General features: G+C 38.9%; 2 protein-coding genes across 2 annotated transcripts; both read right to left on the bottom strand.

The window, feature by feature from the left end:
• Nucleotides 1-4287: 4287 nt before the first annotated feature.
• LOC110464019 lies at nucleotides 4288-7129 on the bottom strand. Its single transcript, XM_021519028.1, has 2 exons — nucleotides 6800-7129; nucleotides 4288-6408 (listed from the first exon to the last, which is right to left on the bottom strand). Exon 2 carries the CDS (start codon nucleotides 6401-6403, stop codon nucleotides 4778-4780), a length of 1626 nt encoding a protein of 541 aa, XP_021374703.1. The 5' UTR covers nucleotides 6404-6408; nucleotides 6800-7129; the 3' UTR covers nucleotides 4288-4777.
• A 594-nt stretch (nucleotides 7130-7723) lies between these two features.
• On the bottom strand, nucleotides 7724-19898 carry LOC110464024 (UPF0764 protein C16orf89 homolog). The gene is made up of 7 exons (XM_021519034.1): nucleotides 19653-19898; nucleotides 15595-15913; nucleotides 12897-13008; nucleotides 11972-12125; nucleotides 10289-10418; nucleotides 8730-8779; nucleotides 7724-8178 (listed from the first exon to the last, which is right to left on the bottom strand). Exons 1-7 carry the CDS (start codon nucleotides 19837-19839, stop codon nucleotides 8099-8101), a joined length of 1032 nt encoding a protein of 343 aa, XP_021374709.1. The 5' UTR covers nucleotides 19840-19898; the 3' UTR covers nucleotides 7724-8098.
• Nucleotides 19899-20017: the final 119 nt, after the last annotated feature.

The following is a 20017-nucleotide window of genomic DNA, read 5'->3' as shown; positions in this document are numbered from 1 at the left end:
TATCTTGGTTTTTATAACACTGGCGAGTACACACACGTCCCTGTTGTACGAGTGTACCCGAGTCTGTTGTACGAGTGTACTCGAGCATGTTGTACGAATGTACCCGAGTATGGTGTACGAGTGTACCCCAGTCTGTTGTACGAGTGTACCCGAGTCTGTAGTTCTCAAGAGAGCTACCCATATGGCGAGTCAACGTAACATGTTATACCAACAGAGGTGTTTTCAAAGTAAAAAATATATATCTTTCAACGTAAAAGGCATAGCTTTAACGAAATGCTGATATCTACAATGCAAAAAGAGATATCTTTAAATGTGAAAGAGCTATCCTATTTTATACTTATAGAGACATCATTGAGAGATGCCTCATATAAAAAGAAGGAGAAAAAATGGATTTGATTGAAATAAATATATCTCTAAATTAAAAACAGATATCTCTAAAAAGAAATTTAGGGCATTCAATTGAAGTAATTCTCCCGTTGTACTATATAGCTGGCTACCCTTTCCATTAAAGGCTTTCAGTCACGGCAACATACAGAGGATAAGTCCTATTTCCATTCTAGGGGAAAACGGATGGTAAATTACCTCACTTTCTCTACCTTGCCGCACAGATGCCATTCTTGATTTCATTATTTGGAATAATATCTTCACTTCTAATCTTCATCAAGGTGTTTTTGTCGTAATATTTTCTACAAGTAGGGAATCTATGGTTAATCCTGCTTATTTAAAAAAAGTTAAGCTTTCAAGGCAACATAAAGCATAATAAAAAACAACGCGTAAATCCGTAGTAAATTGTTCTTTAAAATGTTTTCATCAACATAGGTGGGTGGTTTTTTTCGGAATTATCTTGCACCTGAGACTTAATTTGGTTTAATTAAAACGAAACAATAACAAAATATGAGATAGGAAATTACAACAAACCATTGTTTTCTTCATTGGCCCTTTTGTCTCAGTTAGGTTGAAAAAATCGTTATCATGTATATTTTTTTTCTAACGACGATGAAGTGAAAACAGTTATTAGTTAAAAAAAATTCTTTGCATAGTACACGTAATTACACGGTTTTCTAAAAAGATAACACAATACACTAGTGGTATGTCTCAGTCAGAACGTCCTCGTTAGCTTTACTTGGGCACGGGATATATCAATGCATTTAAACCGATATGTTTTTGAACAATCAATAAAACTAGACACATACACGTACCTTTGTATAGGCGTGGTCTGTATAAAGCTGACTATGTAACAATATACTTGTCACTGTGAGTGAAATAGCTAATAACTTAAACAGGTTTTCTTTACAAATCACACGTTACTGCAGTTTTCTAAAAGATAACAAAAATAAATGTACACACACAGGTGGTATGACTCAGAACGTCCTGGTTAGCTTAACTGAGGCACGAGACATATCAATGGATTTTTAAAGAACGTTTTATCTAAATATATTAATCAAACTAGAACGATACACCTATTGTTTTTTATAATCGTCTTCTGTATCAAGCTGACTATGTATCAAGTAAAATCTCGATACGTATATGGTGTATACTTATGTCACTCACACATGTAAGTTGTTAATTAGACAATGCACGTGTACCCGTATCAGTTATAGAGTTTAGATGCACTAAGCACAGGTAACTGTATATATATTGCACTAACTTACACAAAGACAGGCCTTACGATCTATTTTGAAAGAAAATCGCAGATTCAGATGAATTACTTTTGCGCACCTAAATTGTTTAATGTTTTGAACAAAGACTTGAAATACACATGAAGTTAACATTGGTTTTTAAATAAAAAGGGCACAATTAGAAATATAGTTTAGTGATATAGTGAGAAATAGCACCAACGAGATTCAAATTGAGTTGTTTCCTTTTCACATTATTGAATTGAAATCAACCGGTAATCTTCTTTTATTTTAAATGATAAATTATGGGGTTCAAAGCACCTTCCTCTCGGTTTCAACAGTAGTTTAGACAATATGAATTTCCAACGTTTTGACCACGAGCATCACCTATAAGGACGACACAGCTGTATGATGCAGTGTCATTCATTACTTACATACTGTATCTATTACAAACGTTAAAGGTTCTATCATCTGTACGTGTGTTACGGTCATCTTTCAAGATACAAGATGGTAGATTCTGATTTTACATTTCCGAGGTTTGCTGTAACCTTGATGGCCAGTTATCGCTTTTGAGTAGTGGCACGGTTCATGATTTAAGACTTTATAATTAATTAAATATGAAATTAATTTGTACTCCTCTATATTTCTAAATTAATGTGTTTACCAATTCTAACCCACCCATCCCTGTTCGACAGTAAATCATTTGGATTACTAAACATAAAGGGTGCTTTAACCTGTAAGTGTCTTAGGTTTGAATCTTTTCTACCTATCGCAATGATATATAACGTTAGATGGCTGCTATAACAACATGTATAAGTAACACGTTCTATTTCCACCCTTGTCTGGGCTATCAGTCATTCCCTTACGCTCTGAGCATCACAGTAAACAATCGGTCAATTTCACTATTGGTGTAAAAGTCACAATTTCTACAAAACTTTCCTTGTGTTTATAACACTGACGAGTTCTCAACCTTTCCTTTTACATGCAATGCACCCGAGTCCGTAGTTCCCAAGGGAGCTTTATACAACCCACCGGGTCTAACTGGGGCTACTAAATAGGCCGGTACCTGGCTCTCTCCCGATGTGTACTATAGCTATCTACCCCTTTCGATTGCAGGCTCCCCATTCACGGCAATAAACACAGGTTTAGTCCATTTTCCGTTCAAGGGGGTAAAAGGATGGGGATTCACCTCGGCTTCTCTATCCTTGCCCGGAAGATACCATGATAGAATCGCATTGTTTGTTTTTTTCTTCACGTTTTTGCATGATATTTTCTGCAATAATTGAAACATTATTTGGACTATTTGCACGTGCGATTTAATCGCGTAAAATTACAATAATAGAATTAATAAAACAAGAGACTAGCATATCACAAAGAAACCATTGTAGTAGAAAGATATTTTCTTTATTGGTCTTTTTTTCTCGAGTAGGGCGAGAAATTTGTACTAAAATTCTTATTATTATTTTTAAGTTCTATAAACGATCAGAGTAAGTAAAATTATTAAGATTATAAAATTGTTTGCTACGGAACGGTAAATGTTAAATTCATGGGTATTGGTATTTTCAATAAAATTCTTGCCACCATCACTTCTAAAATTATTCAAAATAAAAGCTATTCTGGTATATGACATTTCAATGGTCAGTTTGTGTTTTATGATGTAATTCTATAAATTGGAAACATTGAATTACTGTTGTGTTATCATTGTGCGATTTAAATGGAAAAAATAAATATACTTTGATTACTCTGTACAATGGAATATTAATAAGCCGGACATTTTGTAATTATAGCGGAAACTTCGTTAATCCGCACACATTGTTATTTCAGCGGAACCTCGTAAGTCCGGAAACATTGTTATAACAGCGGAACCTCGTTAGTCCGGACACTTTGTTATAACAGCGGAACCTCGTAAGTCTTTAAACTTTGTTATCATAGTGGAACCTCGATAGTCCGGACACATTGTCACTACAGCGGAACCTGTATTCCAGACACGTTATCACAGCAGAACGTCGTTTGTCCTGACACTTTGTTATGGTAGCGGAACCTTGTAGTCTAGACACTTTGTTATTAGATGGGAACCTCGTTAGTCCGCACAATTTGTTATTACAGGGGAACCTCATAAGTACGGTAACATTGTTATTACAGTGGAAGATCGTTAGTCTGTACACTTTGTTATTACAGAGGAATCTAGTTATTCCGAACACGTTGTATATACATCGAAACCTCGTTAATCCGGACACTTTGTTATTACAGGGTAACCTCGGTAGGCTTGAGACTTGGATTTCTCTGTAAATGGAACACTGATTGTTTGCCTCGACACTTTAATATATTTCAGTGGAACCTTTTAATTCCGGACACTGAAGAAATTATTAAGATCTTACTTGAATGATAAAAGGTCCTTTAGTTATGGATTGAATAGTTTACTTGAACAAAATAACACCTGAACGATAAATGTTAAATGTTTTCTCATCAGTGTTTTCAATAATATAACCTGATGACCTTGATCCATATTTAAAGTCACGTATTTAAAATATTTCAACGTTTTTAAACGAAATGGTCTTATGAACTATGAACAGACAGGTTGAGAGTGAAGAAATGTGGCCTGCAGTTTGCTGGAGTAATGAGATATATACTAACATTTGAAATAAACAATACAGATCTTACTTGATGACAAACAAAAACTTTTATTTACGCATAACACATGTTCGAGTAATTGAATTGAACAGCTGATCGTTAAAACTAGTTATATAAAAAATATTCACATATTCATTCGACAGCCATATTGTGACATCAGGTCAGCTTAAAATGGCAGCAGAATATATCAAGTCAACTTACTACATTTCAGCGGGAATAGATATTCATCAAAGAATTTGGATTCTAAAAAAAAGTCAAATATTATTTTAGGCCGAGAAGTTCTTCCGAAGTTCATCACTATCGTCAAACATCATGTTCAGTTTTTTTGTGATTAAATTAATTATTAGATTTTTTGTTGTTGTTTTTAATTTAAACATTTCAATAATTGTCGTACATGTTTATTACTGTCTAATGCGTTGGTACACTTCTCAGGTCCGTAGTTTACATCTTGGGTTGAAATTTTTCAAGATATTTTTTTCAGCATCCTTTCAGTGTTTGTTTCTGTATATTCATGGTGGTTTGTCCAGATTTCACAACCTGCTGTACTGTAGAAGTTTGACATTGTTAAACCCAAACACAGTCCACAGGACATCCGCCTTGTCTACACCAACAGCCCGTGGTATGTTGTTGTCTCTGTGTATGTTCCTGAGGAACTCACCACGCCCACTGATGAGTAGGACACGCTTTTTGTTATAGTCCGCTATGACCAGGTTACCCACACTGTCATACACCACACCCCAGGGGTAAAATTGTTTACCTCCTGACTTTGATGTTGGTTGATATGTAAGTGGGACTTCACCACCATATACAAATAGTACCTTGAAATCTGTGTCCATGACAACTACACATGGTTTCCCTTTACCACCGTCAATGTCAGCCACTGCAACATTGTGAGTGACAGGACACTCTGAGATCCTGTATGGTGCATGCACTAATGGTTTCCACGTCCCTGCTGCCAATGTAGTATGTACCAATGTACCTTTAGTGGTGAATATTGAGATGTGTTTGTCCATCCCCACAATGACATGGTTACTAGCTGTAATACAGATACACCGTGGTTCCTCCCCGTAGCTGAATCGATGTACCAGCCGTCCTGACACAAGCTCTATGATGTGGTTTTCCCAGTCACAGACCCACATTGTGTTGGTTGTGGGTGACAGACTTATGTCTCTGATCTTAGTATTGTGTTTAACCTCCTGTATAACTTTCCCGTTCCTGTCCAGGAGAGTTAAGGTCTTACTGGAAAAGTAACTGGTCCACACCTGACCATCAGTGGTGGGACATACAGAGGTGATGCCACATAGAGACTCCCACTCCCCCAACATCTTGGTCTGAGACAACAGGGTATCTACTGGACTGGTCACTTCCTTTCTTCCATTTGATCTCTGTTGAGTAGTAGAGGGTGTCTTTATCTTTAGTTTTGCCTGAGGTTGTGTGGAGAATAATCCAGCAGATGTTCCAACTGAACGATCACGACTTTGAAAGGCTTGCCCCTGACCTTGACCTGAAATGTTTACTTCTCCAAAAGCTTGTTTCAGGTCACCCTGAGGATTTTGGTTAGGACTGAAGCTAGCGGTACCCAGGGCAGGTTTTACGGGGATTGTGACAGGAGATTGAATATCACATCCTGTGTCATAGATTTGTATGTCAGAGCCTCGCTGAAGGGCTTTTTTGCATTCTTGTACTTGATTTTTTAGCTGAGTACTGTACATTTCCAGGTCCTGTTTGTAGGATTGTAGTAGCTTGGTGTTATCCTCCTCAATTTGTTGATAAAGAGACAGAATCTCAGCTGTTAGGAGGTCAAGATCCAGTTTTAATTTGTTAGTTTGTGTCTTTAACTGGTGTGAAAGTTTCTCAAAGTTGCCGGCATTGTCCTTTAGATGTGTATCCGTAACAGTGATGTACTGGTCAATTTGTACAAGGTCAATTTTCTCAGATTTGTCTATAAAATTTTGAATGTCTTCCTTCTTTTGAGTAGTGAGTTCACTAAGGCTACACAAAGAATGTTTCTGATGTACAGAAGAAAGACAATTAATACAAGCAAGCTGCTGGCATTCCTCACAGTAAAGGTCCAGTTGTCCCCCTTTGTGGTGAACACAGTTCGTCTGACCTTTGACACGGAAAGGAATCTGACCTTTGTTTAGGGAAGTAGCCATTTTTTCTAAAAGGAGAAAACAATTGAGGATTATTGATTTACAGTTGATTACACAGTGGAGCAGGTTGATGTTTAACTGTTTACATTGGTTTTTGAAAAGTTTGTTTCCACAAGAGGAATAAAAATCGACAGTATTTACAAGATTATCATTATGCACGTGAACTTTGTTTCACCAAATCTCGTGGTTATTGTCCGTTGGAAAAGAACGTAAATTTCAGTGAATACATCAGAAATATAAAACCGAATTAATCTAAAATCTTGTGTCCACTAGAATCTATGTTTCACAAAATCCAGTGGTTGGCAGTTGTGGTAATTACCCGTTGGGGCAATGATGTTGTAGAATATATTTCTATATATAGGATTCACAGTACATTTGTAGTCACGAATAATAACTCACCTTGTTTACAAGGTCAGGCCGTCCACAGACAACGAACAACAACAATTTAATATACTCGTCCATCAAACATAATAATAGATGTTTTTCTGTTAATAAATCGTTCCTCGGGAGAACTGTTGAAATCCGTAACTGACATTGCAGAATTTGCCAGGCCAAAAAGTGTGTGTTTTGTTGTCTACCCGGCCAGACAGTTCTATGACAACACAGTCTAGCTCGGTTAGGGTGTGCTCTCCCCAGCCTGACGTTTGGGGTGTTGTTATCTACCTTTCTATTTACAGGGGTGGTGTATTATGAGCGATTTAATACAAATGTAATTCAGTGTGCAGTAGTTCCTGGTTGTGCGACGTTGCCGACGGCTGCATAAATAATCAGCTTACTAAAATGTCATTATTACTTTTGACTTCGTTAAAATTAAATTAGTAGATGATATAACATAATATCAAGTATAGACATTACATGTAAAATAAATTACATGAGATAAATGCTGAATTCAACTGGTTTTTAGCTGTATGCCGGAACTCTGTACCACGTGTAATGATCATTTTTATTTTTATATCAGTGTAGTGACATTGTGTTCGACCATATCGTCAATACGTGTCCGTTGTGCCCATAAGATTTCACGAGTAGTCTCCCTTAGATCAAACGCAGGTGAAATATACGGAAAATCAAATCATACTTTTTATATGATACAACATGAGATAGATACATAACGGTCATCGATACAGTAACGACCGATATCTAGTGTTTACCTAGTTCATTGTTTCTTAGATCGGTCAAGACTAAATATTTTTGGGTTCTATATCCTTGACCGGAGTGTGTTTCATACAATTATAATATGACAAAAGATAATTTCAATCGTTATATTTATTTTCAAACAACAAAGTAAATTGCGCTTGTGTGTTTGTACTTTTTTACTCTCTACTTTTTTCCTTTTCCCCTTCTTTCTTGTCGTGTTCGCGACTTATTTTTAACACACTTCTAAACTTATTTCAGCAAGGCCCTGTTCTCTGTAATAACCAAATCAATCAATTTTCTTCGTAATTTGAATTTGACGTATGCCGTTATTACTCTAGCTGTATGACGCAAAGATCCAAACATATTCCTTTTGGCAAACATCAATCTGTAATAGATCTGGTTGATAATAACATATGGTGTTTGTTAATTTATCTATGAATTGCAGAATGAAAACATAAATGTTTTGCGACGGATATTGGGTTATTGAATAAAGAAGTTATTTGGTAAAAATTACAACGAAAATGTTGTGGTGGAGTTGTAATGTTTATTCTTCAGATACCGTACTCATATATTCATGGTGAGGTGATGGAGGTATAGACAGAATGTTCCGAACCCCAGCCCGGAGGTGTGAGACAGACAGCCATCTGGAAATAACACGAATACAACAAGTATAATTCAAGTTCAAGACACAAAAAATGGATATTACAGCGAACAAACCAGGCGACAACAGGTCAAAGCCACAATATGACAACGCGACAATACGACAAAGCGACAACTCGACAATCTGGGGAAAACAGGACAATATGAACGCGTGTTCTAAATGTCCTCGTCGAGTTGTCGCTTTGTCACAGTAAAAAAACGACAATGTGACATTTTATTTACTAAATCTCTATTTATCGCGGTTTGTAACCGCGAAAAAGCGATAACACGACAACGCGACAACGCGAGATGGCCGTGATTAGCCACCATAAGACATGTGATATATTGTTTACGTTAAGTCAATGAGTGTCATTTCATATGTCTACATAAATGTATATCTGCATTAAATAGTATTTATAAGAAAGTTTAAGTTTAAGGTGGTGTTTTATTGCCGTTTTATGTGAAATATAGTGAAGATGGACTTGGGGACCTTGGTAAAGCTTAGTGATATATAAGTTATCTTTAGTAGGTTCTGTGGCTGAATTTGAAACTTTACCTTTCATAGTTTTCTCCCGAAGAAGTTTCCTCATATTGGACCGCTCACTTCTGTGAAACATAACATGATGTGATAAGTTGTACGATAATGAAAATCTAAAAGATAACGAGTCGTTCATCCTCGATACTCCGGGGGTTACGCACGCTTTCGCTTTCTGCACCCCTGGGATATGTCATAGCAAAATCAAAGTCTCGGTGTGCAACACTTTGTGGATGAGACAAGAGGACTAGTTGGATCCTTGGATCTACATCAAAGAACCTTGCGGTCACGTAACGGTAAAATTGACTGGTTTCAAAGTCGGTTACCGTTCCTCTGTAATTTTCAAATGACAGGTATCAGCCTAGCGATAGGCCAGATTTCTTTTTACCAGAGACCAATCAAATAGCAAGCGACGTCCTTCAGTTTTGCTATGAAACAGTCCAGGGGTGCAGAGAGCGAACGTGAGCGTCATATCTTGGTCATAGAGTACGGGTGCGTAAAGGAGTTGTTCATGTAAGTTGTACGATGATAAAAATCTACATACAACGTTTTGTGTAGCGCGTTCAGGACCACATTGAAACAAATATTTACGTGTTATGAAGTTTAATTATTTACATTTTCATTTAGAAATCTAAATATATTAATATGTTCATGTAAGACTTTTGTTTTGTGGTATTTTTTCCCATGAAGTTCCAGTATCGTGTCGTCACATTACTTGTTTACATTCCAAAATCATAATGTATTTAATGATTTTGTTTGCGAAAACATATCAGAAATAAGAATCGTCGAGACGTCTGATGCGTTAGATTTGAAACAGTATTGAGTTTGTTCCTTTAAACATTTCGACGTTATTCCTCTCTGAACCAATCTTATGTAAGCATGTTCTTTGCTACCTAAATGTTAAGTAGTCTTACAAATCACCGTGATCCCCATGAAGAGCACGCTTGATTCCTACGCCGTGTGTATGCGAATCAAGCGTTTTCAGTGCACTAAACATGGCGGAAAGTATGTCTCTATTCCAAACCGTAGATGATATTCTCTTTGATGAGCGCATGTCTCCTGCCATTGAATTATCTTTTTAAATTAACTTAACCTTGTGATCTCAGGCGATTGTCTCGGGTATACATGTGTCATACCGATGTTACTTACAACTTTATAACACCCGTGTGACACAAGTATTTGAAAATACATACATGCGAGACAATCGCCTCCGCTGATGAAGGTGCGTTTAGTATACTGCGGTATTAAGTCTGATCAATCCCATATTATGGACTTGATAAGCCATTCAACCACCACATCTCCCTAAAATTGATCAAAAACACTAAGACAAACACTAAAAGAAGTTGAACGTAATCATTGGAACATTCTCATTGAAAGCAAGAGTAAAAATCTAATTTGTTACCATCTTGCGTTGCCCTCTTACCAATCATCGGCCATGTTAGCAATGACGTCTACACCGGCTGCTCTACCTCGGTAGAAGGCGTACACCCAGTGTGGTTACACCATGATACTTGAATACGTTTGGTGTACACCAACGCACACTTGTGTACACGGTGTAACGAATCAAGCCCCATACCTACCTTCCTGTAAATATACTGCTGTGGTATCGAGGTTTGAAACAGCCAGTCCTACTGTCCGGCCATTGAAGCGTCATTTTGATCCAGTCCTCCTTAAGGAAGTCCTCGTAACCCAGGGTTCCACACAGTAAAACTGAGAAGGCAGACAAAGTTGTTGAGAAATTTAATCGCAAAACCATGTTGTTTAGTTCTTTTCTATTATTATCTTTCTGTTTTCATTTTCCTTACATGCAATATAAAGCCTCTTTATATTGCCACCGTTTTTTCAACCAATTTTTGACATTATAAAGGGTACTGACGATATAACGAGGGGGATTTATAAAGGAAATCAGAAAGAAAAAAGGGAAAGTGGATATTGAGATATATTGACGGTAAGCAAGATGGAAAATTCTAAGGGCGTCATTGTAGACGGAAACCGGAGTACCCAGAGAAACCAACGTGGTCGGGCTGCTGACCCATATCTTACACCTCCGATCGGGGAATCGAACCCCGACCGTTGTGATGAATTGCAAGTCAGCTTTCTACTGAGTAAGTCTGTTTTATAATTTATCTTGCAGTGTATAAATCCATTCATCAAGTACTCATTTACAGCTGAGTTGACTGGAACAAGCGGAGTAACGCATCTTGCTCAAAGCTACAGCACAGTTCCGTGTCGTGACTCAAGTATAATGATAATGAGAAACCTAGAGCATCAATATCCTATTTCTCTACTCCTATACAAGTCAAGCGAGACTTCCGCGTGTTTTGTTTCCGTTGTGGTTACGTTTGTTTCACTACCTTTCGGTTTATGGTAATATGACCCTAAACGTGAGTCTATTTAGTGACAATGCAGCGAATATATAAATAAATATAAATCTTACCAACCGGAACAATATACAACCTGTTTTACTGGTGTGAACTTTCATCAAAATTGGATGTCAAAGACATAATTTTCTTTTTATAAAAGAGACATAAAATTTGATGGGAAAATGACGAAATGTGAAAGTGTGTAAACAATAGGCAAGATGGGCTGTATCTCTCACCTGGTTATTTAAGCAAACATGGCAAAATATTGTCATTTGATACATTACATTACTGCAAATATTTCGTAATGTATCTCTCATTAGATGCACTTTTTAAGCAATCACAGCAAACAAATCTCATTAAATGTAATAATAATACAAATATTTCCCAATTTGGTCTCCTGTCTGTCACAAACATCGGGCAATACTAAGGATGCCTTATTTGTCTATGGTTATATGGGGGGTCTTGACAGTTTTCATGCTATGATCAAGGAACTAAGTTTCCAAGGAGCGGGCTGGACCCCAGGGCTAGTCCTAGTGGCATAGGTGTATTCATTTTTACATTACAAGCATTCGGTTCGATGTTATTACAAAGGGACAAGTCCCCTGGGATAGGGACAGACCAATGGAAGGGTAAATCCTGGTAGCATGGATACAGTTTTCTCATAATATAAAATATGTGTATATAACCCCTCCCCTCGCAAATAAAAAGTATTTATGATATACAAAAAAAGTTACGTGAAGAGGAAACATGACGATGGTAGCCGCCGACGGTCTGTAATATGAATAAAAATTAAAATATCTCAACTACTTTAAACACGTGAGGACGTATCCTTACGTTGGTTAGATTTAATAACTAGGTACAGTGCAAAGGGATCATCTTCAGTTAACTTGTAATGCCTACCTCTTTCCAGAAACAAATCTTTCTCCGATTCCATGACCTTGCCGCCAGAGGTCGCCTCGAGAGCCTCTTTGTAAATATTAGTACACAGATCCTTCTGGAAGCTAGCAACGCCTTTGTCTCCCAGGAACTCCTCCACTTTCTCTCGACATTTCACCTGTATTGAAAAGCGTATGTCTTTTATCTTAATTAAATCCTTAAAGAACTACTGCTTTCCAAAATGACTACGACTTCACTTAGTGTTATTTAAGTTGTTGTTTTTACTGGAATAGCTGATCTGCAATGTCACTTGATGAGAAAAATGGTTTTACATTTACACAGGGGCCCGAGAATGCGTCGCAGTTGGTAAGTTTACACCTATCCTGGTGTGTCCAAACATACCAACCGTCACAAATTCAGCGGTCCCTCGTCCTCGATAATCAACGGGTTATGCTCATGTACGCTCTCTACCTTATTGATGTAAATCAAAACAATCTTGCGGTCGCGTAACGGTAAAAGTTGACTGGCTTTGACGTCGGGTGTCGCTTCTCTGTAATCTTCATAAGACAGGTATCAATCTAACGATTGGTCAGGTTTTTTTTACCGGAGACCAATCAAACAGCTATTTCAGTGCCTTCAATTTCACTATGACATATCCCAGGGGTGAACAGAGCGAAAGGGAGCGTAACCCCTGGATATCGAGGATGCGGGTCCCTGTGAACATATATTGAAGACAAACTAACATATACTGGTAAAATATAGTAAAAATAAATTTGGGAGAAATAATGACCTGAAAATTTACCAATCAGAAATGCAAAAGTTTCTTGAGTGAAATAGGGTGTTCCTATATTTTCCAGAGATACCGGGAGAATGGACTACACGCTAGACCTGTATGTCACATACAATGCACACCATGATAAATTACTAGTAGTACACAAAGAAATCTTACTGTTTCCATGACGATAAAGTAGAGTAATTGATGTGTGGTCACGTAACGAGATGTTCCCTTCGACGTCATCATATCAACACAGTTCTTGGTGACATTACATTTCCCAATACGACTGTAAAATAAAATAAATAAATAAATAAAGTTACCATGTTTTGTTTCACAGAAATTATGTTTTGTCCGCCATAAACCTAGTTTCTACAGGAACACTCTCATCCCAGAAAGTGATAATTTCATTTCTTTAAAGTAAGCTGAGATTTCCTTAAAAAATAATTAAAAACATAAATAAACATCAATGTCACAGTCATTGTTCTTTACAATATAGATAACTTAGAACAGCTGGTGAAGATTTGGCTATAACGTTTAAACATTTATTAATATGCCTGTCAATATGCCTCTTAATTAATGCCAAGTGACCTATGTCAAAGTATTCCTGAATGCTTCCTATAATACAATAAAAGGCAGAAAAGGTTCGAACGTCGTGATGGCCTCCGTTTCCAAAGTGCTACAGACTTTTACAATTTAAATGATAAAATGAGTTCCTATCGAGGAGGCAAACGATGTGCTGTGTACGGGTGTCCGAACACACATAGGGATGGGGTATCCTAACATGGGATTATACGTATATACATATGTGTATTTATAATTCGTTAATCCCGTACTGTAAATATGAAACTTTTTATTAATCAAATGATCGCTTGAATTGACGATGAACCCTTTACACAACACAAAGTCTATAGATAAAAATTGAGTCAAATTCAAATTCAAATTCATTTACTGACTTTAAGCTTTTCAGCTAATCGGTAAATATATTAACAATACATAAATACATTGACAGACACTGCAATGATGTAGTGGAGAATAGACAAAATTTAGTTGCATAAAGTTTAACATTATACAATGTATTATGTTCTTTTCTTGATTGAGTCAAACGAAAGCGCACCCCACTTCTTATTGATATATACTCAAAAAGAGCAGCAACCTATGTATTATACCCCAAGTAATAAAAACAAAAAACATTGTGATACAGTATGTACTATTTGTGACCTGAGTTGCCTTGTCTCTTGCATTGAATATGGAGGTATGGGAAGGGGATACGTTACATATTTGTATTCTTTATGCAATCAAGGGAATCTAGGAAATTAACAAGCACACCTCTTTCATTTTCATTAAATAATGAATATACACACCAATTTTAAGAATCTTGCAGAAAACGAATCTATCCGTTTCACCTATCTGATGAATCAGCGCGTCCAAGTCTCACAAATACGAGTAAATTATCATAGAACCACCTGATCAGACATAAAGATGTATTGATTGTGGTTTGCAAACAAAAATAAAAAATAGAAATTCGTTTATTCAACACATTTTTCATTTGTGTTCAGAAACTGGTCATGCAATGCTACTAGTCTGTGTTACCATCTTCAGATTCTTCAGTTGGGTTTCTACTCAACCACTATCTGACATTTCTCGCAAATTAGATATGGCTGAATGCCATTTTACGCCATCGATTGTGTTTACAATCTATTACATTTTTGCCAGTGAAATATCGGATTCTATCAACTTGATAAAACTGATCTCTTTCACACTGTGACAAATATCAAAAGTGATATTTAATATCACTGTTTGGTATTGACCAATCATAACGGTATCTTCTATTCGCTGCATTCAAAGGCAACGTTTTTTTGTTCAGATTCAAATGAAGAGACGGTAGAATAAGTGGTTGTTATGGTATTAATGTTTGGTACACACACTTAAGTATTTACATAAATATACAATTAATTACATTTTTATATGCAGTCATACCAGAAAATAGTAGAAAACGTCGGAATTGCATTTAGTATCCCATTCAAAATGGCGCGCAGCCTTGTTGTCAAGCGTGACGTCATTTATGCTTTAAACATGTAATTAATAGAGGATTGCTGTCCGCGTATTTTCTGTATGTTAAACAGGGTATTCTTGTTCCTATATAAATGTGCCACATCTACAAAACCTGTGTTGTGATTTTGTTAAGACATTCACCCTCTAATACTGGCGTGGTGGCAGCGGTGGAACTCACGCCAGTATTAGAAGGCAGAACATACGCAGACAACAATCCGGATACATAGTAAACACAATCTATGGCGAAGCGTAATTTGATTCCTCAAAAATCATGTTAATTCGCAATCTGACGCTGTATGACTGTTCTCGGTCTCGCTTATTCCTTCCGTGATGAACTGTTGAGCCAAAAAAGTGTACCATTTACCGGAAGTTACGATTATGCTAATTAGTAATAGAAGGACAGGTGAAAATCTAACACTATGCACGTCAATATCTCGGCATTCGGCTGACCGATTTCTATGCGGTTTTCGACATTTTTGTTTTAGGATCATATCGAATAGTAATACATGCATAACTATTTCCGTTTAGGGTACACTTAAAGTGTTCGTCACAGGTTTTTTGATATCACGCAACTTATCTACTAGCCTCATCATAATTCCATCAATGTCACGTGACTTACCTACGTGCCTTGTCATTGGTCCCTCATTGACACATGATTTACCTATCTACTTCATGATAATTCTATCGATAGCTCGTGATTCTCCTGCGAGACTTGCCACACCCTGAATTATTTTAACTACCTGCCTCAATATTATTCTATCAATGTCGCGTGACTGACTTACGTGCGTTTTCATAGGTCCCTCGACGTCACGTGACTTACCAGCCGCCTTCTTCATATGTCCCTAAGAGTCGTGCATAACATGCGTCTCCTTTGTCTTCATCGTATAGAGAATTCTTTCCAATCGTCACACTTTCGACTTCGTCATCGGAAAGGGTAGTAACTCTATATGGCAGCCGGTAGGGGGCGTCTATAGTCTGCATGAATCTCTCATAATAGGCTGGGTCAGCTTGTTCAACGTAGGGCAAGGCGCGTTCGCACGTGGTCCCCAGCTTGACTGCCAGTGCCGTCAAGCGGGAGAGTATTGAAAATGGACATGTCGGCTTTTTCTCACAGACATCGATGGCGTCCAGCAGCTGACCTGTATGGAATGGATAACCAAATTGACACGAGTTTCTTGATTGATAATTTTTTTTCTACGTCTAAGATCTCATAATTATATAGGTAGTAATTCTAACGAAAAGCCTGGATTTGATTATGCTACACTATCGACAGTAAAATAAAATCTAAATTTCTCGCGAGAAACTGCTTGAAAGCGTCTGTAAACACCTGAACCGTTGATGCTATATTTTATGTAAAAACTTTCCATTATTTGTACTTGCTCTTCAACTTAAAGATTTAAGCGTTGGTGTCACTTAACTGTCTTAATTCAGTATAACGAATTGGTCATTGACGTAAAAATTGTGTGACGATTACAGTAGATGAAACGTCCATTTGCCTTACACGCTTTTGTGACCACTGTAACCTGCCTCTGAGACGAAGCGTTCCTCCATGGCTGGGTTTATTGTGTTGGGTCCTGGTATAGACAAACACATACAACAAGCACGCACGCATGACACACATGGAGGCACCGTCCTGAATATACCCCTGTGATCAAATTAGCTTTCTCCGACCCATGTTATACCCCTGTGATCACATTAGCTTTCTCCGACCAATGTTATACCCCTGTGATCACAATAGATTTCTCCTACCCTCGTTATACCCCTGTGATCACACTAGCTTTCCCAACCCTCGTTATACCCATGTGATCACAATAGCTTTCTCCGACCCTCGTTATACCCCTGTGCTCACACTAGCTTTTCCCAACCCTCGTTATACCCCTGTGATCACACTAGCTTTCCCAACCCTCGTTATACCCATGTGATCACAATAGCTTTCTCCGACCCTCGTTATACCCCTGTGATCACACTAGCTTTCTCAGGCCCTCGTTATACCCCTATGATCACACTAGCCTTCCCGACCCATGTTATACCCCTGTGATCACACTAGCTTTCCCAACCCTCGTGATACCCATGTGATCACAATAGCTTTCTCCTACCCTCGTTATAACCCTGTGATCACACCAGCCGTCCTCGACCCTCGTTATACCCCTGTGATTACACTAGCTTTCCCCCACCCTCGTTATACCCTTGTGATCACAATAGCTTTCTCCTACCCTCGTTATAACCCTGTGATCACACTAGCTTTCCCAACCCTCGTTATACCCTTGTGATCACAATAGCTTTCTCCGACCCTCGTTATACCCCTGTGATCACACTAGCTTTCTCCGACCCTCGTTATACCCCTGTGATCACAATAGCTTTCTCCGACCCACGTTATACCCCTGTGATCATTCTAGCTTTCTGCGACCCTCGTTATACCCCTGTGATCACACTAGCTTTCTCCGACCCTCGTTATACCCCTGTGATCACACTAGCTTTCCCCAACCCTCGTTATACCCCTGTGCTCACACTAGCTTTCTCCGACCCCTGTTATACCCCTGTGATCACACTAGCTTTCTCCGACCCATGTTATACCCCTGTGATCACACTAGCTTTCTCCGACCCTCGTTATACCCCTTTGATCACACTAGCTTTCCCCGACCCTCGTTATACCCCTGTGATCACACTAGCTTTTCCCAACCCTCGTTATACCCCTGTGATCACAATAGCTTTCTCCGACTCTCGTTATACCCCTGTGATCACACTAGCTTTCCCCAACCCTCGTTATACCCCTGTGCTCACACTAGCTTTCTCCGACCCCTGTTATACCCCTGTGATCACACTAGCTTTCTCCGACCCTCGTTATACCCCTGTGATCACTCTAGCTTTCTCCGACCCATGTTATACCCCTGTGATAACACTAGCTTTCTCCGACCCTCGTTATACCCCTGTGATCGCACTAGCTTTCTCCGACCCTCGTTATACCCCTGTGATCGCACTAGCTTTCTCCGACCCTCGTTATACCCCTGTGATCACTCTAGCTTTCTCCGACCCATGTTATACCCCTGTGATCACACTAGCTTTCTCCGACCCTCGTTATACCCCTGTGATCGCACTAGCTTTCTCCGACCCTCGTTATACCCCTGTGATCACACTAGCTTTCCCAACCCTCGTTATAACCCTGTGATCACAATAGCTTTCTCCGACCCTCGTTATACCCCTGTGATCACTCTAGCTTTCTCCGACCCATGTTATACCCCTGTGATAACACTAGCTTTCTCCGACCCTCGTTATACCCCTTTGATCACACTAGCTTTCCCCGACCCTCGTTATACCACTATGATCACACTAGCCTTCCCGACCCATGTTATACCCCTGTGATCACACTAGCTTTCTCCTACCCTCGTTATACCCTGTGATCACAATAGCTTTTTCCTACCCTCTTTATACCCTGTGATCACACTAGCTTTCCCAACCCTCGTTATACCCCTGTGATCACAATAGCTTTCTCAGACCCTCGTTATACCCCTGTGATCACACTAGCTTTCCCCGACCCTCGTTATACCCCTGTGATCACAATAGCTTTCTCAGACCCTCGTTATACCCCTGTGATCACACTAGCTTTTTCCAACCCTCGTTATACCCCTGTGATCACACTAGCTTTCTCCGACCCTCGTTTTACCCCTGTGATCACACTAGCTTTCTCCGACCCTAGTTATACCCCTATGATCACACTAGCTTTCCCGACCCATGTTATACCCCTGTGATCACACTAGCTTTCTCCGACCCTCGTTATACCCCTGTGATCACACTAGCTTTCTCCGACCCATGTTATACCCCTGTGCTCACACTAGCTTTCTCCGACCCTCGTTATACCCCTGTGATCACACTAGCTTTTTCCTACCCTCTTTATACCCTGTGATCACACTAGCTTTCCCAACCCTCGTTATAACCCTGTGATCACACTAGCTTTCCCCTACCCTCGTTATACCCCTGTGATCACACTAGCTTTCTCCGACCCATGTTATACCCCTGTGATCACACTAGCTTTCTCCGACCCTCGTTATACGCCTGTGATCACAATAGCTTTCCCCGACCCTCGTTATACCCCTGTGATCACACTAGCTTTTTCCTACCCTCTTTATTCCCTGTGATCACACTAGCTTTCCCAACCCTCGTTATACCCCTGTGATCACACTAGCCTTCCCGACCCTCGTTATAACCCTGTGATCACACTAGCCGTCCTCGACCCTCGTTATGCCCCTTTGATTACATTAGTCTTTCCCGACCCACGGTATAACCCTGTGCATTACATTAATTATATATTTCTCTCCACACTCACTTAAGGTTTCCTCACTCCATACTCACCGGATAAACCTGCTAGGTTTGGTAAACAGTTTTGGATACCCACTAGTGGGTAACACCGTTCAAGTGATTTCATTGGTCAATATTCAAGTCATGACATTAAGTGACAATACTGGCGACGTCATCTTCCATTGTGACATCAAAGTTCATGGAAATTGCTTACCCGATCAGAATCAGGAAAAACGGATTCCCGAGGTAAAAAGATAAAAATATAGCTTTTATATATAACATATGAACGTTGAACGGCAGAGAAAAGTCTCCAAACTCGTAATCTTTAAACAATCTAAAAATTTGATAAACATGGTTAACAACATCACTCGTTGGGGAACATCTTTGTAATCTTATTGAACAAACTATTTGAATTTCATAAGTTGAAAATCCTCATGTAAAATATCCCAAAAATATCAATTCACCAAAAAATATTAAATAGGTCCCGGACAAGCCTTCTCTGAAGTCGTTACATCCATGTGATCTCACTGGCTTTTCTCATCATATTCTCTCATCCTTGTCTCGACGCCATGTTTTCACTTTTACCTTCTCCCACTCGAAGTCCAAAAAGTCCGTCAACGTTGATGCTGCTATAGTCCGCACTGAAGAATTCCAAAAGTCCCTCTGTGGCATCTAGCGACCTCTCGAAGAGCGATTGGTCACCGGTAGAGGGCGTGGTACCCACAAGAGGGATACAAACATGTAGAATAATTATTAATAATTTCGTAATCATATTTGTATGTGTCCGTTTATATCCGCGACTCGAACGAGATAAGAGTCTATTGTCGACAGCTGCGAACTGATAACAAAATCACCAAGAACGATAACTCGTACATGGTCAGTATTGCCAATTGTATTCTGGGCATAATGCCAGGACAGCGGAGAGAATGTTATCCGATACAACATTTATA

This window comes from Mizuhopecten yessoensis, unplaced genomic scaffold (assembly GCF_002113885.1).
Source record: "Mizuhopecten yessoensis strain PY_sf001 unplaced genomic scaffold, ASM211388v2 scaffold10951, whole genome shotgun sequence".
Lineage (NCBI taxonomy): Eukaryota > Metazoa > Mollusca > Bivalvia > Pectinida > Pectinidae > Mizuhopecten > Mizuhopecten yessoensis.
The sequence above is the reverse complement of the archived record's forward strand: the minus strand, read 5'-3'. Positions and strand labels throughout refer to the sequence as shown.

Excerpts from the sequence above, each read along its gene's own strand:
- LOC110464019 (XM_021519028.1), bottom strand. The coding sequence starts at position 6,403 with ATGGCTACTTCCCTAAACAAAGGTCAGATTCCTTTCCGTGTCAAAGGT.
- LOC110464024 (XM_021519034.1), bottom strand. The coding sequence starts at position 19,839 with ATGATTACGAAATTATTAATAATTATTCTACATGTTTGTATCCCTCTT. Across the intron at positions 12,126-12,896 it reads ACTTTATCGTCATGGAAACA|GTGAAATGTCGAGAGAAAGT; the intron begins GTAAGATTTCTT and ends TTTTCAATACAG. Across the intron at positions 8,780-10,288 it reads AGCAGTATATTTACAGGAAG|AAGTGAGCGGTCCAATATGA; the intron begins GTAGGTATGGGG and ends TATGTTTCACAG.